The 27652-nt window shown below is 41.9% G+C and overlaps 1 protein-coding gene across 6 annotated transcripts in view; it reads left to right on the top strand.

The window, feature by feature from the left end:
• DICER1 (dicer 1, ribonuclease III) overlaps positions 1 to 27652 on the top strand; it is a 98598-nt gene that overhangs the window by 20690 nt on the left and 50256 nt on the right. Inside the window, exons 2-10 of one of the 6 annotated variants that reach the window (XM_074956175.1) lie at positions 688 to 753; positions 1903 to 2001; positions 4638 to 4681; positions 5125 to 5199; positions 18028 to 18224; positions 21391 to 21553; positions 22081 to 22211; positions 24334 to 24468; positions 26094 to 26254. In XM_074956175.1, the coding sequence (XP_074812276.1) occupies positions 18081 to 18224; positions 21391 to 21553; positions 22081 to 22211; positions 24334 to 24468; positions 26094 to 26254 (734 nt within the window). In that variant the 5' untranslated portion in view covers positions 688 to 753; positions 1903 to 2001; positions 4638 to 4681; positions 5125 to 5199; positions 18028 to 18080. Of the gene's footprint in view, positions 1 to 687; positions 754 to 1902; positions 2002 to 4637; positions 4682 to 5121; positions 5200 to 18027; positions 18225 to 21390; positions 21554 to 22080; positions 22212 to 24333; positions 24469 to 26093; positions 26255 to 27652 lie in introns of all 6 variants that reach the window. The other 5 variants (XM_074956174.1, XM_074956176.1, XM_074956173.1 and 2 more) reach the window with 5 other exon arrangements.

Genomic DNA, 27652 nt, shown 5'->3' with positions numbered 1-27652 from the left:
AATTAGACACAACAGGAACTCATTAAACTTCAGCTCTGATCGCTAAATGTACCAAGTGATTGTCTGTACTTTCTGGAGAAAAGAAAGGAAAAAATAAATGTATCCTGGAGAAAAGGGTCTTTACATGAGAAAGACATGGCTTAATATGATATCTTGGGATATAAAGTTCAAGCAGTTCTCTTTTGCACAAGAGCGCAAAATATAATATCTGATTTTACATACTGTACTCTGTATTTTCCTGAATGTAATGGAGGACCCTTTTATAAAATGAAGTAATAATTGTGTTTGCATTTATTTCACCATAAAACTAATGCATGCTATAAGCCTTTTAAAGTATGGTGAATATTAAGTTTCTTTAAAACTCCATTTTGACAATAAATGAAACACACACTGAAGTTTTTTTTTGTTTGTTTTAAAGGCTGTAAATCTAATTGGTCTCTAGCAATTACTTTAGCAAATAAAACAGAAAATATGCAAATATCTCCTGAGCACTTAGAACCAATATTTCAGACACTCACTGTCTGTATCCCCAGCCAAGAAAGGATGTGTGATGATTAGATTTTGAAGGACCATGTGCTGTTGCCACAGAGCTAAATCTTAAAATGCAAGAAAACAGACTACCACATGGCATGATTGATTTTTATGAGAGTTCATGTTAAAGTGTTCTCTTTTTATATTACCTTTTAGGTTACCTAGGGTGAAACAAAATTACAGGCTTGGAAACTCTGGAAAAGCTCTGTAGCAGCATTAGAGGTAAAAATGAACACACTGAAGTAATCTTTAGGAATGTCCTTTTTTATTAAAACTGATTAGGATAGAAATTCTTATCAAGGTTCATTTTGTATTTTAACTTTTCAGTAACAGTGTTTAGAAAAATGGACTTTAGAGCTTTTTTCTTTTCAGTGAATGGTTCAGTCATTCTGGGAATGCTTACACATTGGATGAATAAATTGAGTAACTTCTGTTGCTCCTTTTTCTCTATGGGGGTGTATATAGTTGTGGATACATGAAGTAGAATTGCTGCTTAGAGACTATACTTTTGTGTTTCAGATGCAAGTCTGTGGAGCAGCAATTACAATGTTTGTATTTAACTAAATTCTTTGTTAAATCCCGATAGTTGCATTTATACAATGACAGTTAAATATATGTATACTTTTTAAATTGAACTTTGATTTTGTACATTGCACCATCTTACTAGATATTAACTAATGAATAAGATATTGAATGTATTGACATGTTCAGGAGGTAGTAAACTACACTCAGTGCTTTTTCATGCATTGAGGACGTTTGTTGAGGCTTGAATTAAAATTTGCACAAAACATAATTTGAACTGTTCTTGCCTTTTTTTGTTTATAACTTAGAATTCTTTGTGTATGAAAAATTTAGCATAATTAAACAGGATACAGAACTACTGCATTTCTCTTCTAATTTTCATTCTTGTTGACTAATAGCAGCCTATTGGTTTCCAGCAATTGCTGAATTTAAAATATGATTTTTGTAGTAGTTTTAAAATGTCCTGGTAAAATAAATCTTGTAATTTATCTTTTCACTTCTTGCTGAGTCTTTTCCTTTTTTGACCTTTCATTTCTTGAAATCTTTTTTAATCATTTTAAAAAAATACAAATTCCGAAATTTACATCTGATTCTCACTATGAAACTAAAATACTGGAGAATGTTGTCACTTTCACGATAGACCTTTAACACAAGAGCTTACCTTTCTTGTGTACTGATATAGATCTCTCTCTCTGGATGGTTTTGAGAAATTACATAAGGGACCTTTACATTATTATTTATGACCAAAATATTGTCCTCTCTTTTACAAATTCCTTGTATTTTGGACTGTTTACAGAATTTGAGTTGTCCTTTAATTCCACACTTACGTTGGTTTTTATTTCATTTTAGAGCAGAAGCTTGCAAATGATGCAATTAATGTACAAACTGATATCATGATGTCAAAATGCAGTTCAAAGAACACAAACGCAGATCTCAGAAATTAAAACGGTAAGTCTGTGCTTTATAATATGAGAGAAACAGATTAAACAAATTTATATGCATCAAATTAGGCATTAACATGTTTTATTGAATTTCATTAAATGGCTAAACCTTTAGAATAATACTGTAAAGGCTTTAGGTTCACAATCTAGGATAATATAAAATTGAATAATCTGTAGTTTAATTTTATACACACACAATTTTTACAAAGTAGTAGCTTTATTTTCTCCATAGGTGCTGACTATGTAAGAGGCAGGTAGCTAACAAACTCTTATAAATACTTACCATTAGATTAGTCAAACTACAGACCTTCAAAATTTTATGAAATGTAATATGATTAGAAATGTTTAACTTATTTTTAAATTTCAATGACTTTTTGGATTTAAACATTTACAGTGTTGTGAACACAAGCATTATTATGGAAGTGAATTAGACCCAGAACGAATATATGCTTATTAAAAAAGGATGGAGGGGTGGAATGTAGCCAGTGTGCTTATCTAAACTGAAAGAAATGCAGGAAGTAAACAGCACAAAATAAATCAGATTGGATTAAAAAGTATTGTTTTAATGATAAGGCAAAAAAAAAGTAAGGATTTGCGCTTGACTCTTAATTTTAGCTCCATATATAACTTCAGGAGAAGAAAACACTGTCCAAGTAAATCTTCATAGCGGGGAAAAGTTTTTTTTTGTTTGTTTGTTTGTTTTTAAAGCTCTCTAGGAGGTTTCACAATGAAGAGTGATGCAGAATTTTATTTATTTATTTATTTTTAAATTTGCAGTAGTGTGCTTCTATCTGTGCTACATTTTTAGCTAACCTGGAACTCTGCTCACTTAGCTGGTGGGGTGAATGTATCCTGTTCTGATTCTTGTGACTGCTGGGGGCCAGGGCTGCTCTGACATAAGCTTGAAATGGCCCCAGTGAGCAATCACACCAGGCTGGGACCGCTGGCGCTGGGTGCTTTGGCTACACTGTCTCTGTCAAGGCTAATTCCCCACTCTGGCACTTCGAGTGGGGAAGGTGGGAGCCCACAAGGATTCTAAAAATTAATACTGGCCGCTCCAAGTGCAGAACCCCTTTGAGAGCTCAGGAAGGCGCACTTGGGAATTTCTTCCTCTGGGGTACCCTCAAGCCCTTTTACCCCTCCCGGGAAGGGCTGAGAAAGAAGAGAGGAGGAAAAAAAAGGGGTGTGGGGGGGAAATCAGCTTTTGCCACCAGCTAATTAAACAGTGCGCACAAACCTCTTAAGATACAAAAATACAATTCTGTTTTTTAAAAAAAGGTAAATTTTATTGGGAAAAAAAAAAAGCATCTGGGAACTCAGGCTATTGCTAGATTTTTAAAAGAGCAACTACCAGAATTAAACGCCAAGAATAGCTTTCTTGAGGTCCAGCTTAAAGGTTACAAGCAAAACAAAAGCACTTGGGGTTAGCACAGAGGAATCCACAAGCCATAAAGAAATAAAAGGGATAAACCTAATCGCGTCTTCCGAGACATTTCCTGATCTACTTACGTATCTGGGGTTTTAAATGAGTAGTTTCTAAGTATGATACGGATAATTTTTTCATACCTGGCCCAAGCTTCTTACAGCATAGTTGCTGCCCTATCTGCCTCTCCCCGGGAGAACAGCCAGAGAGACAAAAGGGGAGTTTTTTCTAAATTTTAACAATTTCTGGTCTTCCCATTGGTTCTTTTGGCCAGGTGCCTACTCACTTTCTTTTACCGATGCATAGCAGTGAGACTTTTTAACCCATTACAGGTAGAGCAATTAAAGAACAGCCACTAAGAGGGATTTTATAGCTACTGGCTGGCAGAGTGTCCATAAAAGGGAGCTACTTTCCCTCCCCCCCTCATTTATCATAGCCTCCTACCCTCTGAGCACTCCCAGTAGGTCCTCGGTGTCAAGGAGGCTATAGAAGGGGAATTTATGTAGTGCCAGCTCTGCATGTTCCAGGAGAATCCTTAGCTGTATGTTTAGGGCAGTTTTAGAGCCCCTCTCCTTCACCCCTTTGCAGAGTGGTACAAAAGGGCTAGTGGGGAACCAGAATCTGGCTCTATGTATGTTTGTTCTGCTAAAGTGGGAACTTTCCTTTGTAAAACTTACGGACACTGTTTTGTTATTTCTAAGGCCTGGTCTGCATTAGAAATGTTTGCTGGCATATCAGTGTCAATTAGGAGTGTGCCAATTTGTGCACTCGCAAAAGTATACACAGTATACGCAGTTGTCCCAGCATAAAAGCCCTTTTGCTGGTATCGCTTATTTTACTCTGAGAATTGGTATAAACTATGCTGGCAAAATCACTTTTTTGCTGGTGTAAACTGCATCTACATTGGAGGATTGGCTGGTATAGCTATACCAACAAACTTTTTTTTAGTATAGACCTGACTGTAGTGTCAGTTCTTTAGTCTCCTTTCTCATTAGAAATACCACAGTTTTAACCTAGGACAGGGGTGGGCAAACTATGGTCCACGGGCCGTTTCAAGTCAGCCTGCGAGCTCCCGCTAGGGAACTGGATTGGGGCCACAATATGCGGCTCAGCCCCGCTTCGGCACTCCAGCTGGGGTGCCGGGACGGGGCCGCACCATGCGGCTCCCGGAAGCTGCGCCGTGGCCCCGCTCTGAAGGTCGGGGGCTTCTCCATGTCTAGGAGCCGGAGAAGGGACATGCCACTGCTTCTGGGAGCCGCCTGAGGTAAGCACTGCTCGGAGCCTGCACCCCTGAGCCTCTCCCCATGCCCCAAACCCCCTGCCTCAGCCCTGATTCCCCCTCCCCAAACCCCTCGATCCTAGCACAGAGCACCCTCCTGCACCCCAAACCTCAGCCCTAGCCCCACCCCAGAGCCTGCACCCCGAGCCAGAACCTGCACTCTTTGCTGCACCCGTGCCCCAGCTCTGATCCCCCGCTGAACCCTTCAGTCCCAGCCCAGAGTACCCTCCTACACCCCAGACTCCTCATTCCCAGAGCCCACACCCCAACCCCAATTTTGTGAGCATTTATGGCCCGGCACACAATTTCCTGTTCCCCGATGTGGCCCTCAGGCCAAAAAGTTTGCCCACCCCTGACCTAGGATGAGGGACTTCAAAGGTCCTTAATTTGCTGAGACTTAAGTTCTAAATTGTCCACCATTTCAGCAGGTCAGGAAGAATCCGTCAGGAACTCCAGCTGTTGACAATACTACATGGGTTATAGAGGAAGCTCTTCAGAGGCAGGTCAGTCTAACATGAGCCTCCTCATAGTCCTGGTCTTATTAAAATTATTAAATAGGCTTTGCTGAGTAACAACCAAAAAAAAGCCTTTTATTCTCTCAGTTGAGAAAGCAATATTCTGCTTACATGTTGTATAGAGTGTGTATAAAGGTGATCTTTTTGGTTCACATCTTATTATACATGGCCTTAAAAACTCTAGGGTTTTTTGGTTCAAGAAGAATTAAAATGAGGTTAAATAATTGCACCATATTTCCACTGAAAGATACCTCAGGGAAACTTGTTCCTAGAGGGCTTTTGAGTATTTCAGCTACAATACATTCTCTTTGCGCTTTTCTTGAGTTTAAAGAAAACAAACCTGAGATCCAATAGTCTTAGAAAAGTTTGGGAAGACAAAACAAAAACTCAGGCTCTCTTTCTAGAATGCTTCAAGTGAATGCCAACACAGAGAAAAAGAGAGTTTCATACAATCATATTACAGAGATTATAGAAATGGGAAGGACCCATTAGGTCATCTAGTCCATCTCCCAAGGTCAGCTTGTTTGACTAGTTCCTAAGTGTGGTTCTTACAGTTACAGATGAAAGAAACTGACTTTACACAGGACTCTGAAGTGCAATCCAGAATTCTGAACTCTTCATTTTGGAAATATCCAAGAAATTAATTATTGTGGAAAGGGAGAAAGTCCTATTTCAATGAAAGTGAAACTTTTCCCACTCCATCTGGTTATTGTTGAGGTTTTTCTCCAAGGTTAGAGAGTCTTTCATGCAAGACTTCTACTTAAGTGAAAAACTAAGTTTGAACTGCCGGAGTAGGCTGAAATCTTAGTAAGGATAAATAATCACAATACTGTTTTAATTTTCAGTTCTTATGGTCACCAAATATATCTCTGATAAAGCAAATGGAAGTGAATAAATTTTTAATGCCGTTTTTTAAATTAGCTACAAATGTATATGCTACCTTTGTTAAATATTAGTATTGTGAAAGGTGTATTTTGTGTATGCCCCAAGTTTGGCAAAGAGGACAATTTCTGCCTCAAAGACTTTATCCACCAGGAGAGCAGCAAATTTCAAAGCAAATAGTCATTAAGTGTACAAAAATTGGAATAGAATCTCTCCAAATTTTGCAGGAGTGGGCATGGAATGCTTCCAGTGAGTATTTTCCATTTCATGGTTTAATGTTTACTTTCATCTGTTGATGCTCAAGTTCCATTACATTTTCTTCTTTGATACCCAAGAGATGGAACAGGATATTATTTTTGGATCTTTCTGGGTTTTATTTAAAATGACGTATTTGGCTGATATATAGAACTTATTTTTCTAAAAATAACATGGTGTTTGAGTGCTGTAGCGAGAGATAGCAGTTAAGCAGAGAAACTTTAATGCAATTTTTGTATAGTTGATGAGTGACTCTCTTTTAAATTTGCTACCTATCCTGTGGATTCAGTCCTGGAAACACTTTTCTTCAACATCTCAGAGTCTTATTGAGAGGGGAAACTAGAAGTTTGTTGGTAGAGTTAAAAGCTAGGTATAGAACTTTCGCATCACTAGGATTATGTCAGATAGAAATTCATAGATCAAGGTTAGTGACTGCTGAAAGAACAGATTACGTAACTACTGGATATGAAAACAATTGTCTGTTGATGAAAGAAAAATCCTAAAATGTTTCACAGATTCATGTATGATATATTACACACACAAGAACTATGTTAAAAACATTAAGTTGCAAATCAAGCACTGAAAAGTTAGGAAATGCCATGATTATGTTTGCATATGCCACCTTAGTTCAGCCCCTTTGTGCTTACATGGTCACATACTAGTTTTTCCACAGGACTCCTGTCCTCATTTAGTTCACAAGAGAGATGGTGCTTACTTACTGAGCACCTACTCAATATTTTGTTTTCTCATTGTTTGTGACCCGATGCCTTATTTACTGCATACTATACAAATCCTGCTCTGAACACAGAATTATTAATTTTCTTTGGGTTTTTCTATGGCACTCAACACTGTAGTATCCAGGGGCTTCACAAACATCAACAAATTTATCTTCACAATACTTCTTTGAGGTGAGGGAATGGTATCCCCATTTTACAGATGGGGAGCGGAGGCCCAGAGATTAAGGTCAAAAGTTTCCACTAACTTTGGGTGCCTAATTTGAGATGACTGGGACCTGATTTTTTTTCCAGAGTACTTGCATTTTGTAACACTTTCACATGTTCAAGCACAGTTCCCGGTCTTCCTAACTTGACATTTCCTAAATCAAGTGATTAACTTTGCAACTTTAATATGTTCTTAACATAGTTTGTTTGTAATATGTTTTTATACATACGTGTGCACACTGTGTAAAATCTATACAGAAAATAAAACGTACTTACCCGCTGCTGATGTGCGGCCACCTCAAGAGTAGAATGTAGTCATTTTTAATGAGACTAGTTACTCAAACTGAAATTACAAAGAAAATATTTACTAGGCAGAGTATTACTGAAGTAGTAATGTGAGCAGGATTCTGGAGCGAATACCTTTTGCTCTTTCAAATCTATTCTGGAATCTGTTTAATTAATGGGCTAGTCAGGACCTTGGTTTTACATTTGACCTGAAAGATTTCAGCTCCAACAGCACATTTTTTCCCCATGAGACTCAGAAAGGGAATAATATCAATATTGCTGTGAGTGGAAGTACCACCTACTGAATCACTACCGCTCTTTGCCGCATCTGAGTTTTTCTTGGAGGTCTCCCATTTAAACACTCACATAACAGTCACAGCCCAAAGTGGTATGGCTGTTACCTTACCAAGGCTAGTAGGCCTAAAATTCGTCCTGTCAGTTTTGTTTTGACACAGCATGTTGTGCTGCCTCTGCTCTGTTCTTGTGAGCCAGCAGATAGCTTATACAATAATTCTGAAGTATTTTTCCCTCCCCAAGTTTGACTTCAACAGTTTGACAGGTTTCAGAGTAGCAGCCGTGTTAGTCTGTATCCACAAAAAGAAAAGGAAGACTTGTGGCACCTTAGAGACTAACAAATTTATTGGAGCATAAGCTTTCGTCAGCTACAGCTTACTTCATCGGAGTTTTCACATTCACTAGTTTACAAAGTTAATGTAGAAGATCAAGATTAGCAGATATGTTCATTGCCCACACTGACCTTGTAGCAAAGTGAGACTTACCGGTTTGGCGCCTCCTGCTGGTTGCCCTGGGAATTAGCTTGCTTCCAGCTCAAAGTGCCCTCTGCTGGCCAGCGGCTCACCTGCCTCAGACCCTGTGTCCCTCCTGGACCCCGGTGCCCCTTACCCTGCCGTTCTTCCCCAACAGGACCCCCACTCTCTGTGTCCCCCCTTCCAGGGGAACCCTCAACCCTCTAAGCCCACCTTGCCTCAGTGGTTACTGCCAGTCATCATCTAGCCCCTGTTCACTGGGGCAGACTTCAGTGTAATGGCCACTCATCATTGGCAAGGGGGGTTTGGACCTGCTGCCTTTCCCTGCAGCCCAGTACCTCTCTAAGCCTTCCTGTCAGGCTGCAGCCTGGGAGGTCCCCAGCTCAGCCTGCCCCTTCCCCAGCACTGCTCTGTCCATGGTACCCTTTGCTCCTTCAGGTAGCTAGATCCATCTCTCCAAAGCTAGAGAGAGACTGACTCACCTCCTGGCTCACAGCCCTTTTATAGGGCCCAGCCTGGCCCTGATTGGCTGCCTCCCAGCCTTTTCTTATTGGCTCTCAGCCCCATCCCTCCCCAAGGGCTGGCTTTTAACCCTTTCTGAGTTGGAGTGGGGTGATTGCCCTGCTACACAACTATTTTGACTTTGTCCAGCTGTTGTCTGCTTCTCTTCTTGGTTAGTTTCAGGATCCAGTTAATTCCTCTCAGTAGATTCTGAACACAAGTACTTAGTTGTTGACTGTTTCCAATTAAAATCTTACATTTTTTTCAGATAAACTGATTAATTTTTTTCTTGGTTTCTAGATACTTCTGTACAATTTTGGTTTATTAAAGAATTTATTGTTTTTCTTGCTTTTGAAATAGAAACTTTGAAGGGTACAAATCTTTCTTTCTTCTTCTTCTTCTTCCAGGGCTTGTTCATGTCCATTCCATGTTAGGTGTGTGCACTCATCATACACTGTTGCCAGAGATTTTTCCCTCAGCGGTGTCCATCGGGCTGGCTCTAGTACTCTCTGGAGCTACAGGCTCATGCGCCTGTATAAGGGGTGCTGCTGGCCACACACCCTCTGTTCCATCTTATCACTCATGACAGTTGCTGGAACGACCCCTCTTTCTTCGGCAAGGCTTCTTCCCAGTGGGATTTGGGCTCTAATCCCTAGTTTGTTAATTAAATCTAGTTTTCAGTGTTCATAGATTTTGTAGTTAGAGTAAATAATTAGTGTAGCTATATAGTCGCTATCATTGAGGGACTCCCTTCGCCCCAGGGGCTGGGCATGCCCCGGGCTTCAAACCTTGCATGAGTGCCAGATTTGTCAGGACTTTAGACCAAAAAGGACAGAATGATAAGACTGAAGGCTATCCTAATCTCGGACCAGCCTCAGAGCCAAGTTATTCCGATTCTGCACCAAGCACTTTGGCTTCAGAATGAAGCCCTCCTCCGGCACCATGCTCTTCCTAGCACCGTTCACCATCTCCAGAACTACAAAGAAACACAAAAAGCAGCACACCAACAGAGGGTGCTCACCAGCACAGAAAAAAGAAAAGCATGGGGAAAGGAAGCTCAGTGCAACCTGCACCAGGCTACTCCTTCACCCCCAGTCCCATGTTGGCACCGTTGACTCCACTCAGAGCATTGAGTCTGGTGCAGGACCCTCTGCCGACATCCAGAAGCTACTGCGGCACTAGTGGTTTCGCTGTCCCAACAACCCTGGAGGCCTTTGCAGTGGCCAGAGATTTACTTTCACTCCTGGTCACCCCGGCTCCAATGGGACAGCTGTCTCCTCCGATTACTGAGAGCAGGAAAGAGCAGGGAGTGTCAAGCTCCTTCCTGGTACTGGGCCCTGTGGCACCCTTTAGGGGCAAACTGGCCCTGATCTGGTTGTTGCAGCCATCTCCGTTCTGCTGCCAGTCCCCATACTCTTGGCACCATATGGAGGCAGAGAGGGGTATTGTTCCACCATGGTCACCAAAGGAGAATTCTTCATCAGAGTCTGAAGGGGAAAACTATGTGCAGCCTAAGAATCACCACCAGTACTCAGCCTATGCGCCACCGGACCTCGGTGTGGGTCCCCTCGCTGTCACCTGACCCATGGGTCAGTGGCCTGTGCAGTGGCCATACTGGACCCATTGGGGAATTACTCTGGTACTGGGTCCTCCCTCCCATCGATCATACTCTGTGGTTTCATAGAGGTGGGCTACTGCACCTTCCTGCTCAGCACCAGACCTAGACTCCGGTACAGACATCCAGGAGTTGGCTTCTGTGGACATTGTTGAGGCTGAGGAAGAGGAAGGAGTCCCTCCTCCGGTGCAAGCTGCCTCCTCGTCCTCCCCAGACAAGGCTGTATAGGGGCCCAGTAGCTCGCTTCCACAGGACATCTTCAAGGCCTATCAGGATCTTCTGGGGGTGGAAACTGAGGAGCTTAAGGAAAAATCCCACAGCCTTATTGACATTCTGGCTGCAGTAGCTCCCTCCAAAGTGGCCTTCCCCATTAATGAGGCTGTAATGGGTGCGGTCAAGGCCCTGTGGAAAACTCCTTCTCTGCCTTCACCTCAGAGCGGGCAGAGGAGAAGTACTACGTGCCAGCAAGTGGGTTTGAGTACCTGTACTCGCGCACACCTCCCACCCCCAGGTTCCCTGGTTGTGTCGGCAGCCCACAAAAGGGACAGGCAGGCCCATTTGAGTGCTACCCCCAAACAAAAAGACACACAAAAACTTGACCTGTTTGGGAGAGACGTTTATTCAATGGGTAGCCTTCAACTGCATATCTCTAACCAGCAAGGTTTGTTAGGGAGTGTAGCGGGGTGGCTGCCCCACTCCTTTACTAGATGGGGCTTCAGCAGGCCAGGGAGGTGGTGCATGTGGGCGGCCAATCAGAGAAAGCCTGCTAGGGAGCCAGTCAGAGACTGAGTTAGAGACAGCCAATCAGAGCCAGACTCAGCCATATATAAAGGCTGCCCCAGGAAGGGAGCAGGCAGTCTCTCCTTGGGGGTTAAGGGAGGAGGACTGACTCCTGAGCTGGAAGGTAGCACCCTGGATAGAGCAGTGCTGGGGAAGGCCAGAAGGAGTTGGGGAGTGCCGGCCAGGGAAAACCCCAGGCTGCTGGCGTAGGCCCGGTAGGTGCATAGGGCCGAAGGGGAAGTGACCCAGGGACAATAGCAGAGCAAGGGAAGAGAAGGAGGGCAGAGAGGCTGCCGCTAGAGGGTCCCTGGGTCGGGACCCAGAGTAGCAGGTGGGCCTGGGTCCCCCTCTTCCCCTTGTGCTACACCTGGCTGAAGAGGAGCGTGGCCTGATCCAGGCTGCGGCTAGTCCCTGCGATAAGGGGCTAGACTTAGAGGCTGCAGCCGGCCACTACAACAGGTGTAGATTGTGGACTGCTGATAACACCAAACCCCCGGAAGGGGGTGAGACCATAGCAGTGGGCACTGCCGGAGTGCAGTGCCCCGAAGAGGACGCTGCCGAGCGGGGAGCAACGAGGGTCCCCAAAGCAGCAGTGCAGACGAAGGGCAAGGCACCACGCAAAAAAGGTGCTCCGTGACTGGACAGAGCTAATTCCCAGAGCAACCAGTGGGAGGCGCCAGCGGTGGTGATTCCTAACCCCGTCGCAGGGAGATACAATTGCAGTCTTTGGGACTCCCTGGCCAAGTTTAAAGGCTCTCTGCCTCAAGATTCAAAGCAGGAATTCTCTACCCTCTTGGAGGAGGGTGAGAATGTGGCCAGGACCTCTCTCCGGGCAGCTCTGGACATAGCTGGCACAATAGTCAAGACAAAGGCCTCAATGAGGCGTTGCTCTTGGCTCCAGTCCTTGGGACTTCCTCATGAGGTCCAGCAATCTATCCAGAACCTCCCTTTTGAAGGCTCCTTGCTGTTTTCAGAGCAGACAGACATGAGCCTTCACACCCTGGAGGACTCAAGGGCCACCCTCCAGTCCTTGGGCCTCTAAGCTCCAGCTGCTTCCAGGAAGCACTTCAGGCCCCAACAGCCACCTCATTTTTTGGTGCCATCTCTGAGACAGGAGCCCTATAAAAAGAAAGGGAGAGTTTACAAGAGGCATCAGCCTCTCCTGTCCACCTCAACCTCCCAGCCAGGGTCTCATAGGTACTCTGATGGGCTCAAGCAGGCCTTTAGAAGGTGTGCCTGAGTGCGCTATACCAGCTCACTCGTCAGATCCTGCTTCCCCTTTATTTTTGGACCATTTGTCGCACTTCAGCCCGGTGTGGTCCTGCGTAATGTCAGACTGCTGGGTGCTAAGTATAGTGACAATTGGCTATACCTGTCATTTTTCATCCACTGCTCCCTCCCACCCACGTCCTTCTTCGGGGACCCTGCTCACGAGCAGCCCTTACCTAGGAGATGCAGCCCATCCTGTGAATGGGGGGCCATTATGGAAGTTCCTAAAGACTTGAGAGGGAAGGGGTGTTACTCCCAATATTTCCTAATCCCAAAGGCCAACGGGGGCCTCCAGACCATTCTGGACCTGCATCGCCTCAACAGATATCTAAAGAAATTGAGATTCCTCTTGGTCTCCCTGATCTCCATCATTCCCTTCCTGTATCCAGGGGACTGGTATGCCACCCTGGACATAACGCATACTTTCACATTTTTATCTTCTGTGGCCACAGAAGATTTCTCGGATTTATTGTGAACCAGTTCCACTACCAATTCACCACTCTTCCTTTGGGCCTGTCTATAGTTTTTCAGGTTTTCACAAAGTGTATGGCAGTAGTAGAGGCCTTTCTCAGATGGTGAGGTGTCCAGGTCTGCCGTACCTTGATGACTGGTTGATCAAGGGTCAGTCAGAGGCTTATGTGCGAACAGCATCAGCATGGTCCAAGCCACCTTCTGAGCACTGGACCTGTTGATAAACGTCCACTCTTGCTCCAGTTCAGAGACTAGAATTTATTGGGGGCAGTGCTTGACTTGACCCAAGCCAGTGCCTTCCTTCCCGAGATCCGATTCCAAACTGTCAGACCTGATATCCAAGGTCATGGTCCACGCAGTTACGACATCCCAAGTTTGCCTCAAGCTACGGGGGCATATGGCTCCATGCACTTATGTGGTTTGTCATGCAAGTCTCAGGACCCTACAGACATGGTTAGCGTCAATTTACACCCCCAACAGACACCACTTAGATTCAGTGCTCACTGTTCCACCCTGGTCCTCACCTCCCTGGACTGGTGGAAAGACCCAAGGTCAGTGATGATGGAAGTACCCTTTGTTACCCCTTCAGCCATCAGTGTCCCTAGTGTCGGACACATCAGACCTAGGTTGGGGAGCCCACCTCCACCTCCTCAGGACTTGGGGCCTGTGGTCCCAGGAAGAACTGTCCCTGCACATAAACTTCAGGGGAACTCAGGGCTGTATGCTTAGCCTATCAAGTGTTATTCCCCCAGATCTCAGGCAAGGTGGTGCAAGTTCTGACAGACAATACCATGGCCATGTTCTATATCAGCAAACAGGGAGGTGCTCGATTCTTTGCCCTGTCAGGAGGCCATTCATCTGTGGGACTTCTGAGTCTGGCACTCCATCCACATCGCGGCGTCACACTTTCCAGGATCCCAGAATGCACTGGCAGATCATTCTGCAGATCCTTTTTCTCTGACCACAAGTGGTCCCTTCACTCGGAGATTGCCAGGTTCTTCTTCCAAAGGTGGGGTTCTCCCCAGGTAGACGGGTTCACGACCAAGCAGAACAGGAAGTGCCATCAGTTTTGCTCACTGCGCAGGCACAGTTCAGGCTCCCTCTCTGATGCCTTCGTGTTCCCATGGATAGGGCTCCTGCTGTATGCTTTTCCCCCTGTCCTTCTGGTTCCTAGGGTCCTCCTGAAAATCAAGCAGGACAAGGTAAGGGTTATTCTTATAGCCCTGGCGTGGCCATGTCACATCTGGATTGGCACACTGCTGGATCTATCAATAGCATCCGCTCTTCCACTTCCGCTCTGTCCGGACCTCATCTCAGAAGACCACTACTGGTTGCTCCTCCCCAACCTTGCCTCCCTTCACCTAATTGCATGAATGTTACATGACTGAACCCGGAGGAGTAAGCCTGTTCAGAGCAAGTTTGATAGGTCTTATTAGGTAGTAGGAAGCCTTCCACTTGGGCTACCTACCTGCCAAATGGAAGCACTTCTCCCTATGGGCATCTCCGTGAGATCTCTCTCAGGTTTGTTCTTCCCTCCAGGCTATCTTGGACTACTTGCTCTATCTAAAACAGCAAGATCTGGCCCGAGTGTATCTCGGAGTGCACTTAGCAGCAATCTTGGCCTTCCACCAGCCGGTGAACGGCAGGTCAGTGTTCTCTAATTAGATGATGGTTCAGTTTCTCAAAGGATTGGAGAGACTCTACTCTCAGGTCTGTGAACCAGTCCCTCCATGGGATTTAAACTTGTTCTGTTGGGGCTCGTGGGCCCTCCTTTCAACCCATTAGGATCTTGCCCGCTACTACTTCTCTCTTGGAAGGTCGCCTTTCTGGTGGTGATCACCTCATCCAGAAGGGTCTCTGAAATCAGGGCCTTACGTCAGAAGCACCATACATAGTGTTCTTCAAGGACAACTTCCAACTGCACCTCCACCCGTCTTTCCTGCCAAAGGTGGTCTCACAGTTCCATAGCAACCAGGCTATTTTCCTGCCAGTCTTCTTCCCAAAGCCTCACAAGAACTCTGAGTAGCAGCAGCGTCATTCATTAGATGTTAGACGTGCCCTCACCTTCTATATTGAGTAGATTAAATCCTTTTTCAAATCCACACAACTCTTTGTAGCAATAGCAGAAAAGATGAAAGGCCTTCCAGTATCAGCCCAGAGGATCTCCTCCTGGATAACTGCCTGTATTCGGGCTTGTTATGAGCAGGCGAATGTCACGCGTCCAGCCTGTCCTAACCACTTACTCCACGGGAGATCAGGCCTCTTCATCTGTGTTCCTTGCACAAGTCCCAATCCAAGACATCTGCAGGGCAGCAACTTAATCAGTGCATACTTTTGCATCCCACTATGCCATCACTCGACAGGCTCGAGATGACGCCAAGTTTGGAAGACCAGTGTTACAGTCAGCATGTCCATGAACTCCGAGCCCACCTACTGAGGGTACTGGTTGTGAGTCCCCTAATGTGGAAGCAAGCACTCGAAATAAAAATGGTTACTAAACTTCCATAGCTGCTGTTCTTCGAGATGTGTTGCTCATGTCCGTTCCACAACCCACCTCCTACTCCTCTGTTGCAGTTGACTGAGAAGAAGGAACGGAGAGGGTGTGTGGCAGGCAGCACCCCGTGTACCAGCATATGAGCACGCGGCTCTAGAGGGCACTAGAGCCAGCCTGATACCACCGAGGGGAAAAAAATCTCCGGCAACGGTGCACACCCCTAACATGGAATGTGAGCAACACATCTTGAAGAACAACAGTTATGGAAGGTTTGTAACCGGTTTTTCCGGCTTACAGCCATACCCATTTTAGACTGTGATCTTGTCAAATCTCAAAGCTAAGCAAACATGTCCCTGCCCTTTACTCGGATGTGAGATATATTAGGAAAACCCTGCTGCTGTGGAAGGTAAAGGTGGTGGTTCAGAAGGAGGCCTTTTTTCCTCAAGTCAATACTGGTACTTAACCCAAATTCCCATGACGTTATGCTGTTTCAGATGCCGTTTACCTGATGAGACAATGTATGTCATTGTATGGTAATACTCATGCCATTTGTGCTCATTAAAGATCCCATGATACTATTTGTTTCACTGTAGGGTGGTGGTTGCTTCAGTAGTATGACCCAAAAGAATCCAACGATGGTAGTTACATTCTATCTTCTTACATTTCTCCTGAGTTTAAATTGGAGACACAGTTCTTCATTTGCCTCCAAAAAAGACTACTGCTCTGGCAGAGAGAGAGTGCTGTACTTTAACCCTAGAAATGGCAACTTTTCCTGATGATGGGCAAAAATTAAAATTATGGTTTTAGAACAAATGTGATGCTCACAGTCTTTTACAAACACAGCCAAAACTGCTTATGAATATGAACTTTATCCATAAATGATGTCTCATCAGATATATGGCATCTGATATAGCATAATGTCATGGGAGTTTAATGTCTGGCTTAAATGGAATTGCAGGAGGTTAATCACTGTTATCATGGAGGGGTATGAAAGAAGGAAGACATGCTCCATTTCTGGCTTTATGTCCAAAATTGAAAATTTTTTAAAGTATTTTGGTCACTGGAACATGTTCCTGGAAAAAGAAATAAACGTTCATGCAAGTTTTCTGAAATTAGTTTTGATGTGTCTCACCAAATTTTATACCTGTATGAGCAAAACCCATAGCATCCCAGCTACAAAATTCACAGTATTCTCAACTTCTCCTTTGTTTTGAACTGCACTTTCTTCTTTGGAATTCTGTAGCTGTTCTCTTCCAAGCTTGACAATTTCTACTTAGTTGAAACTGAAATATTGGATCCGGTCTGCCAAATGTCAGCAGTATTGTCATACAGTTCCTTGGCTAATGAAGTGTATGTGTCTTCTCCATCAAAATACATTTTGGCCTAGGGAAAAATGCATTGGGCTAGGAGTCCGAGTCCGAGTCGTCCCTCTTTCGCTGACTGGTATTAATTATGAGTGATTCATAGCACTACTTATTGAGAAAGGTCTTGGGTGTCATACCCCTGAAGTGAAGACCCTGAGACACTGCTGAGAGTAGAACCTCTTTGACAGAGCCAAATCTCATCAAGTAAACCAGACTGCCTCTCAGAATAATTAGGCCAAAGCTTCATGCTTGCCTGTGCTGTCTGTGAAATGGGGCTACTCCTATATATATCCACAAAGCACTGTGAGGCGCACAGATGAATGATCCTGTTGAGCTATGTTATCACATACCATTTTCTACAAGGTGGTGAAACAGGATTGCTATGCTTTTTTAATCATTTGTTATACATTTTTGAGGTCCTTGATACACACTTTTAAAATTTAAATTAAATTATTAAAATTTTAATCTATTACACCATTACAAAATTAAAATATTGATTTGACCTCTACATGTGTCTGACTTAAAAATTAATGCATTTTTTGCTGTCGAAAACATTGTATGCAATGAGTTTCTAATTTCCCTAATCTGACTGATACTCTGCATTGTTTTTTCTTCTGGGGAATATTCAGAGGGAAACCTGTGTCACATTATTTCCTTATCATAATTTTTCCAGCGAAAGAGAGACACTTATCTCTGTTCTTTTCAGAATTTTATAGAGACCAAGTGGGTGAGGCAATATCTTTTATTGGACCAACTTTCCAGAATTTTATCATCTTACTCTGTTTCACTTAAAGTGGAACTAGCACAAATCTGTTACTTCTCATCTCTTGTAATTGAACATATTTCTGGATCTTGTCAATAGAGACTGTATTAACAGAATTAAGGCAAATTCAAGAGTGTGAACCTGACGTTACTCTGGGTTGCCCCTTAAAAATGTAGATTCTCTGAGTTTGTGACATTGGTTAATAATATGCTGTCCTCAGTATAAATATGAAATTGAAAAATGTCTGTTTATTTAGAGCTCTTAATTTACCTCTTTATTATTGTTCTATAGATATGAGTAAACAAAAGGCTAGAACTTCCAAGAAGTAAAATTCCAGTAAAGGTGTTTCCAGATAAACTCATACCGAAAGCCTGTCTTTTGCTTTGTGCTTTTAATAATGCATGATTTTAATGCCTTATTTTTTCATAGTAAGCTGTGCTGGAACAAAAATGCAATGAAAGAAACACTGGATGAATGAATGAATGAAAAGCCCTGCTTTGCAATCCCTCAGCATGGCAGGACTGCAGCTTATGACCCCTGCTTCCTCACCAATGGGTCCTTTTTTTGGACTGCCATGGCAACAAGAAGCAATTCATGATAACATTTACACGCCAAGAAAATATCAGGTACTAATGACAATATTATTTTTCATTGTATATGAAAAATATTTCATTTTCATTCTGTTATTCAAGATTCCCTTCATGAGACTGGTTTTCTTGTTTTATGTGCATTTGTGTTAAGAGCTTTCCATTGCAGTGGGACCACTGGATCAAGATGGTAAGGGAGCACTCAAGGACGATAAGGCCATTGCGGAGAAACTAAATTAATTCTTTGCATCGGTCTTCATGGCTGAGAATGTGAGGGAAATTCCCAGACCTGAGCTATTCTTTTTAGCTGACTTATCTGAGGAACTGTCCCAGATTGAGGTGTCATTAGAGGAGGTTTTGAAACAAATTGATAAATTAAATAGTAATAAGTCACCAGGACCAGATGATATTCACCCAAGAGTTCTGAAGGAACTCAAATGTGAAATTGCAGAACTACTAGCTGTGGTTTGTAACCTATCATTAAAATCAATTTCTCTACCAAATGACTGGAGGATAGCTAATGAGGCGCCAATTTTTAAAAAGGGCTCCAGAGGTGATCCTGGCAATTAGAGGCCGGTAAGACTGACTTCAGGACCGGGCAAACTGGTTGAAACTGTAGGAAAGAACAGAATTGTCAGACACATAAATGAACGTGATTTTTTGGGGAAGAGTCAACATGGTTTTTGTAAAACAAAATCATGCCTCACCAGTCTGCTAGAATTCTTTGAGGGGGTTAACAAGCATGTGGACAAGGGGGATCCAATGGATATAGTGTATTTAGATTTTCAGAAAGCCTTTGACAAGGTCCCTCACCAAGGGCTCTTAAGCAAAGTAAGCTGTCATGGGATAAGAGGGAAGGTCCTCTCATGGACTGGTAACTGGTTAAAAGATCGGAAACAAAGGGTAGAAATAACTGGTCAGTTTTCAGAATGGAGAGAGGTAAATAGTGGTGTCCCCCAAGGGTCTGTACTGGGAGCAGTCCTATTCAACATATACATAAATGATCTGGAAAAAGGGGTAAACGGTGAGGTGGAAAAATTTGTAGATGATACAAAACTACTCAAGATATTAAGTCCCAAGCAGACTGCGAAGAGCTATAAAGGGATCACACAAAACTGGGTGACTGGGCAACAAAATGGCAGATGAAATTCAATGTTGATAAATGCAAAGTAATGGACATTGGAAAACATAATCCCAACTATACATATAAAAGGATGGGGTCTAAATTAACTGTTACCACTCGAGAGAGATCTTGGGGTCGTTGTGGATTGTTCTCTGAAAACATCCACTCAGTGTGCAGTGGCAGTCAAAAAAACTAACAATGTTGGGAATCCTTAAGAAAGAGAGAGATAATAAGGCAGAAAATATCATATTGCCTCTATAAATCCATGGTACACCCACATCTTGAATACTATGTGGAGATGTGGTTGCCCCATCTCAAAAAAGATATATTGGAAAAGGTTCAGAAAAGGGCAACAAAAATGATTAGGGGTATGGAATGGCTTCCATATGAGGAGAGATTAGTAAGACTGGGAATTTTGAGCTTTGAAAAGAGACAACTAAGGGAGGCTATGATAGAGGTCTATAAAATCATGATTGGTGTGGAGAAAGTAAAGAAGGAAGTGTTGTTTACTCCTCTTCTTAACACAAGAACTAGGGATCACCAAGTGCAATTAATAGGCAGCAGGTTTAAAACAAAAGGAAGTATTTCTTCACACAATGCACAGTTAATCCGTGAAACTCTTTGCCAGAGGATGTTGTGAAGACCAAGATTATAACGGGGTTCAAAAAAGAACTAGATAAATTCATGAAGGATAGGCCATCAACGGCTATTAGCCAGAATGGGCAGGGATAGTGTCCCTAGCCTCTTTTTTGCCAGAAGCTGGGAATGGGTGACTGGGGTGGATCGCTTGATGATTACCTGCTCTGTTCATTCCCTCTGGGGCACCTGCCGTTGGTCACTGTCGGCAGACAGGATACTGGGTTAGATAGACCTTTGGTCTGACCCAGTATGGCCGTTCTTATGTTCTTATTGCAGTGCTCACTCTACTTCTTAACAGTTGCAGCAATGATAATGGTACCATACCTCTAGTCAACTGGAAATTCAAGACATTATTTTTCTGTTCCAGCCACTGTTTAGTTTGCAAATTGGCCAGAAAGCATGGCTCAGGAGTATTGTCATGCTAATTTCTTTAATTATTTGAAAGCCTTATGTGTGAGGAGTGATCTGAAACAGCTGCTTTGATGACCTAAAATGTTGGTCATCCAGCTGTCAGAATAAATTTTGCTTTAAGGTGATATAAATTTTTCATCTAACGCTGTGCTAGGGTGAATCATACAAGTATTTCAACATGTAGACGCCATACAAGTATAAATGTGTAACCCATGTTAACACGGTATGGCTCCTTGTCCTTCTCTAATGGCTACGCCTCATAGGCCTGGTCTACACTGGGGAGGGCGGGATCGATTTTAAGATACACCACTTCAGCTACGAGAATAGCGTAGCTGAAATCGACTTATCTTAGATTGACTTAGAATCACTTACTTCGCATCCTCGCGGCGTGGGATCGACGGCTGCCGCTCCCCCGTCAACTCCTCTTCTGCCTCTTGCCCTGGTGGAGTTCTGGAGTCAACAGCAGAGCGATCGGGGATCAATTTATCGTGTCTTGTCTACACTAGACACGATAAATCGAGCCCCGGTAGATGGATCACTACCTGTCGATCCGGCGGGTAGCGTAGACGTGGCCATAGAGATTAGAGACTGCTGCTGCCTTTGAGCTAATGGATCTGGTCCTTTTGCTCAGCTGGTGAGACTCATATTTTTAGATCCAGAAGTCATCTGCAGGAATTAAACCAAGGACACCGAACTAGGGACATCATTACATGTAGTAAAGATTTATTTAATCAGATATTTACAGCACTAGCAAAGTGAGGTACTATATAAACCAGGTTGTATTTTAAAAGCTAGAGCTGATAACTTGTTTCCATGTTTTGAGTGAAACCTGACAATGTACTTTGTGGTAAATAAATTTCTTGTCCTATAAAGTCAGTGGTAGTTATTGGGGACTAAGTTAGCTTTAAAAATACCCATTGGCTCATCCACAATTCATGCAGGTACAACTTCTGTGGACAATTTTTGCTTTTGTTTGTTGTTTTTAATTACTCCACCTGTGCAAATAGTGACTTTTATCATTTGCAAATCTAGGTTGAACTGCTTGAAGCAGCTTTGGATCATAATACGATAGTCTGTTTAAACACTGGCTCAGGGAAGACTTTTATTGCAGTACTACTTGCTAAAGAGCTGTCCTATCAGATCAGGGGAGACTTCAACAAAAATGGAAAGAGAACAGTTTTCTTGGTCAACTCAGGTAAGAAAAAAATGGGGTTTATTTGTTTGGTGTGTGTGTGTTTATTACGGGAATAATCCTTAATAAAAGTAAGATAAAAGTGACCAGTTTTGTTTCTGACATTCTGCACAAAATTGCAGGATAGAATTACATTTATTCAGTCAGACATAGTTTGAAGGTTTCTTCATGTCCTTTACCCCCATGACTTTTGTCCACTAGAAACTCCACTTTTTTTTTTCTGCTGTTTTGCTAGTTTCCAAGACCAGACCAAGAAGTGAGTGAGGGCCAGTTTACTTTGAGATGTTGTTTAATTTCTGATCTCTCTTGGTGGGGGATGAGAGACAAATATGGAATGGTATATTGTGAGCTGCTATGCTTCTCTGTATGGTGCTTGATTTTTGTCTTATAATTGTGTATATCTAGTTTTATACTAATTTTAAAGGTGTTATAAACTCATGGATACAATGGCATGTACACTTAAAACTAAAGTATTTAAAAATTCTTTGCCATTTTGTAACTGAAAACTGAAAACTTTTTTTTTTTTAAAGCAAATCAAGTTGCTCAGCAAGTGTCAGCTGTCAGGACCCATTCAGATCTGAAGGTGGGGGAGTATTCAATTTTAGAAATAATTGAATCATGGACAAAGGAGAAGTGGAATCAAGAATTTGCTAAACATGAGGTAAGATATGTAATATAAACTGCCAAAAAAGTGAAAAGTTTACAGTGCAGGTGGTCTGGGGAAGAAACTAATTTTTACCCAAACTAAATGCTATGTTTTGACCAAGTCCTTCTCATGCTCAGTGCAAAGTTCAACATACTTGGGATATTTAGAGGCAAACATAGAGATGCAATATTCCTGAGAGTATCCACTGTGTGTCTTTGAGAAGCTGGGCTTCCAATATTCCTTTTTTCAATCACCCTATCTTCCATGACTCTGATGATGGTGCCCAATCAATATTAGTATTGTTGAAATCCCCCATTATTATTGGGTTTTCTGTTTTTGTAATCTCCTCTAATCTCCCTGAGCATTTCACAGTCACCATTACCACATTAGTCAGGTGGTTGGCAGTATATTCCTACTGCTATACTCTTATTATTCAAGCATGGAATTTCTATCCATAGAGATTCAATGTTACTCTAATATTTGTACTATATTTGACTTTATGGTTTCTTTCACATATAGTGCCACTCCCTCACCAGCACAACCTACTATGTCATTTCTATATAGTTTGTACCTTCATAATACTGTGTCCCATTGGTTATCACATTGGTTAACATTGGTACAGTAATAGGGGCTCAAACTATATGTATTCCCCAAATAATAACAAAAACAGAGGACCAGAAAAATGCCAGTATCGCTAAACAGAGTAAAAGAGGCAGTGAGAAATCATAAGAAATCCTTTTAAAATTGGAAATCTAACGTCCTACTCTGGAAAATAGAAAGGAGCATAAACTAGCAAGTCAAATGTAAAAGTATAATTAGGCAAGCCAAAAAAGACTTAGAAGAGCAGCTAGCAAAAGACACAAACTAACAGCAAAAGTTAAAATACATCGAAATCAGGAAGCTTGCCAAACAATCAGTGGGACTGCTGGGCAATCAAGGTGTTAAAGGAGCACTCAAGGGGGAAAAGACTGTTGGGAGAAACTAAATGAATTCTTTGCATTGGTCTTCACTGCAGAAGATGTGAGGAAGATTCCCATACCTGAGCCATTTTTTGAGGTGACACTTTTGATGAACTGTCCCAGAATGAGGTGTCAATAGAGAAGGTTTTTCGAACAAATTGATTAAATTAAACAGTAATAAATCACCATGAGCACATGGTCTTCACCCAAGAGTTCTGAAGGAACTCAAATATAAATTAGCAGAACTACTAACTGTTGCGTCACTGATTGCTTAAATCAGCCTCTGTACTAGATGACTGGCAGCTGATGTGACATTGATTTTATTTATTTTTTAAAGGCTCGTGAAGCAATTCTGGTAATTACAGGCTGGTGAGCCTAGCTTCAGTACCAGGCAAATTGGTTGAAACGATAATAAAGAACAGAATTATCAGACACCTAGATTAACTCAATAGGTTGAGGAAGAGTCATCACGGCTTTTTTATAAGGAAATGATGCCTCACCAATCTACTAGAATTCTTTGAGGGTGTCAACAAGCATATGGGTAAGGGTGATCAGTCAATATAGAGTACAGTACTTGCACTTTCAAAAAGCCTTTGACAAGGTCCCTTACCAAAGGCTCTTAAGCAAAGTAAGCAGTCATGGGATAAGAGAGAAGGTCCTTTCGTTAATTAGCAATGTGTTAAAAGACAGGAAACAAAGGGTAGGAATACTGGTCCGTTTTCACAATAGAGAGATGTAAACAGTGGGGGTTCCCCGAGGATCTGCACTAGGACCAGTATCGCTCAATATATTCATAAATGATCTGGAGAAAGGGGTAAATAGTGAGGTGGCAAAGTTTGCAGATGATACAAAATTACCCAGGACAGTTAAGTCCAAAGCTGACGGTGTGAAGCGTTACAAAGGGATCTCTCTAAACTGGATGATTGGGTAAGAAAATGGCAGAAGAAATTCAGTGTTAAGTGCAAAGTAATTCACATAGGAAAACATAATCCAAGATAAACATACAAAATGATGGGTTGTAAATTAGCTGTTATCACTCAAGAGCGAGATCCTGGAGTCATCCTGGATAGTTCTCTGAAAAAATCTGTTCAGTGTGTAGTGGCAGTCAAAAAAGCTAGTAATGTTTGTGGTAACATGCTAATAGCTAGTATTTGTTGCATTTCTCTTTGTATTTTTAGGTTCTGGTTATGACATGTCACGTCATTTTGAATGTTTTAAAAAATGAATACTTATCCCTGTCAAACATTAATCTTCTGGTGTTTGATGAGTGCCATCTTGCAATCCAGGACCATCCGTATCAAGAAATTATGAAGGTAGGTCACCATTATTTAACCTTTTTATCTTCAGCGTCTCTAATTTCACTGAGATTCAGATCACAAATCTGTTAGTGAAAGGTCACTGGCTAATTTGACTTAGTGTAAAGATTAGTACTTAAAATCATTTTGGTATATATCGCTCTCAAGAAAGAGAAAATATTTGAATTGTGGCTACCATTTTATGACAGAGTGATGTAGCGACTGGTAGTCAATGCTTTAACGCTATTCAAAAATATAACTCTTCATAAAATTGTTTTATTTGGTGCTGTGTAGGTTTTTGATTAGACAAATTGTAAATATACTGTAGTTTCTTGATTAGATAATTTATTCTAGTGTATTTATCTCAAGTAATTTTATATTCTTATTACAGTGTTCCAGTTTAAAATATGTTTACTTAAAATTGGGGCAGTAAGAACAATCGCACTTTATTTTATTTCATGTAGATGACATGGGCTTCCTTCATTAAGCAAATTGCTTGGAAACAAGAACTTAACACTTGTTTGTGGTAAAATTTCAGACTAGAAACATGAAATGTTTCTAACGTTTGCACGGCAGCTTAAATATGGATTTGTACCTTAAAAGGGGTTTCGTGTTTTTAAAATAAAATGCTTAAGTGTCACTCCTCTTCAGTACAAAACTGAGGATGAGAAACAATGGGAAGTGTACAGTGTATTTTGGGATGCTGAATTTACTGAAGAGTTATTGGATTAAATGGACACCAGTGATGACATAGAATGGTGAAACCAGTATATTTACCATAACGTACATTGGTGATTGGTCAGGAATTGATGTAGTAGTGCAGCTAGTTTTATTGTGAATTTAAAATTGAATCTTTTTCTGAGTAAATGGAATTACTGAACCTTTAAAAAGCCATTGATAAAATATCCATTTGAGAGAGTGTGGATTTTTTTTTTTTTTTTAAATACCTAGGTACTGATTTCTAAAGCTTTAAGCTTTCTTTTGTTGTGAGGGCATTTTTGGCCCTGTGCATTATTTGCCCTAATTGAAGTGAACCAAGCAACTCAAAGAGCATCTCTTTCTGTATCTTTTTTTTTTTTTTTTTGCCTTCATCCTTCCTTCTTCCTCCCCTCCTTCCCCAATGAATGACAGGCTTAACCAGGGATCATGTGGTAGGTTTAATTTTTTTATTGTGGTATTTTAATCCTTTGACATGATGTAAACACTTAAAGTGTGGTCATTTTTATGGTATAAATATTGACAAGGTACTTCACACTGCTTTTATGTGCTTTGAATATCTCTACTTAATAGAATGTTTAGCAAATTTCTGCCTTTATATACTTTTACTAAAACAATAGAAGTTAAAATTTTATATTTAATATGTTTTAATTTTCTAATTTAACTTTAGTTGGTTAGTTATATTACATTGAAAATATCCATTGTTCTTTTTCTGACACCTGGTGCTGAAATACTAGTTGAACCTGAGATCTAGATATCTATCTGTAAAGAATCAGAGGGGTAGCCATGGTAGTCTGGATCTGTAAAAGGGGCAGAGAGTCCTGTGGCACCTTATAGACTAACAGACGTCTGTAAAGATGCACTCAGGATGCGTTGGTGGAGGAATTGACAGTTTTATTACCCTGCTGTTCTGGTTTACTTCACAGATCTGTGAGAACTGTCCATCCTGTCCTCGAATCCTGGGATTAACAGCTTCCATTTTAAATGGGAAATGCGATCCTGCTGAGTTAGAGGAGAAGATTCAGAAACTGGAGAAAATCCTAAAGAGCAATGCTGAAACTGCAACTGATTTGGTGGTCTTAGATAGGTACATTTTAATACACAATTGTCAGTGTTAAATTTATATCTGTGTTTTCATATCAATAAGACTGAGGAAAGAACACTATTAGTAGCGCTGTGTTTAATGTTCGTGTGTGTATATATATGTGTGTGTATCTATAAAATTATACATACAGTGCCATCGCTTTATAAAAAAAAATTGATGCTAAGTTTCCTTCTGAGTAGTGAGAGCTTTTAAATATTTTTAAAAGGTGCTGTGAAGAATTACCTAAGAAGAGATTTCTGAAAAGCAGCTGTTCCTTAGATTGAGGGCTTTTGGGGGCAGGGACTACAATTTATTATGTTTGGAAAGTAACTAGCATATTATCGGAGCTGTCATAACCTGTGAGCTGGTTTTGGCAGGATTTTACAACTCCCACTACAAAGTCTTGCAGATTTTAAAATGTTACTATGGTTAGAAAAAAATGTCAAAAGCAATTCAGAAATACTATCGCAGATAAGGACCGTTTTCCGTATGTTGGTATAGAGTCAAGAACATTGTGGGTGCTACCTACGTACAAATAAATAGTAATAATACTATGGCTCTTGCTTGTCACGTAGCAGAAGAAAAATATGTACGTTCATCAACTTCTGCATCCATAGTCAGTGAGTTAATCATAATTGCCCCCCCACCGCGTTTGGTTGGTATAAACTTAAGTAGTTGCTTTAGTTAAGACAAAATAAAAGATGGTATAATCACTTTATCTACTAGCATACACTTATAAAGGGGCCCTTAGCTCAACTTACTTGAACAATTCTCTTGCAAAGCTCACTTTCTTCTTTGAGTGCTGGTTCCTATGTGTATTTCATAGGATCCATCCGTGAGTCCTGCGGCACCTCTCCCACTTGGCATCTGCTGGATCTGTCAAATTAGGAGGTGGAGGAAATTGATCTGGATCCACAGGTATCAATGATACCAACATCCTCATTTCTGGATGAAGGAATCACAGTGTCTTCACTGGACGACCAGAAGCAAAACCAGGAGCTACTACAGAGAATAGTGAATGACCTTCAGAACCCACTGGAGGAGATCCAGGATTCCCAGCACTGACTGCTTGATGTTCTGCAACCTACAGGTCCAAGCAAGGTGGCACCACTTAGTCATCATGGAGCCAGCCAGAGTGGTCTGGCATACCCCAGACTCCTGTACCCCCAAACCTAAAAGAACTAAGATGCTTATTTGGTCTTGGGCAAAGGAGATGAGTTCGTTTTCATCCATCCAGTGCCCAACTCGTGGTGGTGCAGTCAGCCACAGAGAGAGCAAGGTCACAACATCCTAAAACGACGCTGGATGAGGAGGATTCTGAGGTTGGACCTTTTGGGAAGATAGGTATTCTCCTGTGACCCTACAATTCTATATTACTATCTGAGGCTTTGTTACTGTAAA

This window comes from Natator depressus, chromosome 6 (genome assembly GCF_965152275.1).
Source record: "Natator depressus isolate rNatDep1 chromosome 6, rNatDep2.hap1, whole genome shotgun sequence".
Lineage (NCBI taxonomy): Eukaryota > Metazoa > Chordata > Testudines > Cheloniidae > Natator > Natator depressus.
Note: the sequence above shows the minus strand (reverse complement) of the source record. Positions and strands in the feature narration are given on the sequence as shown.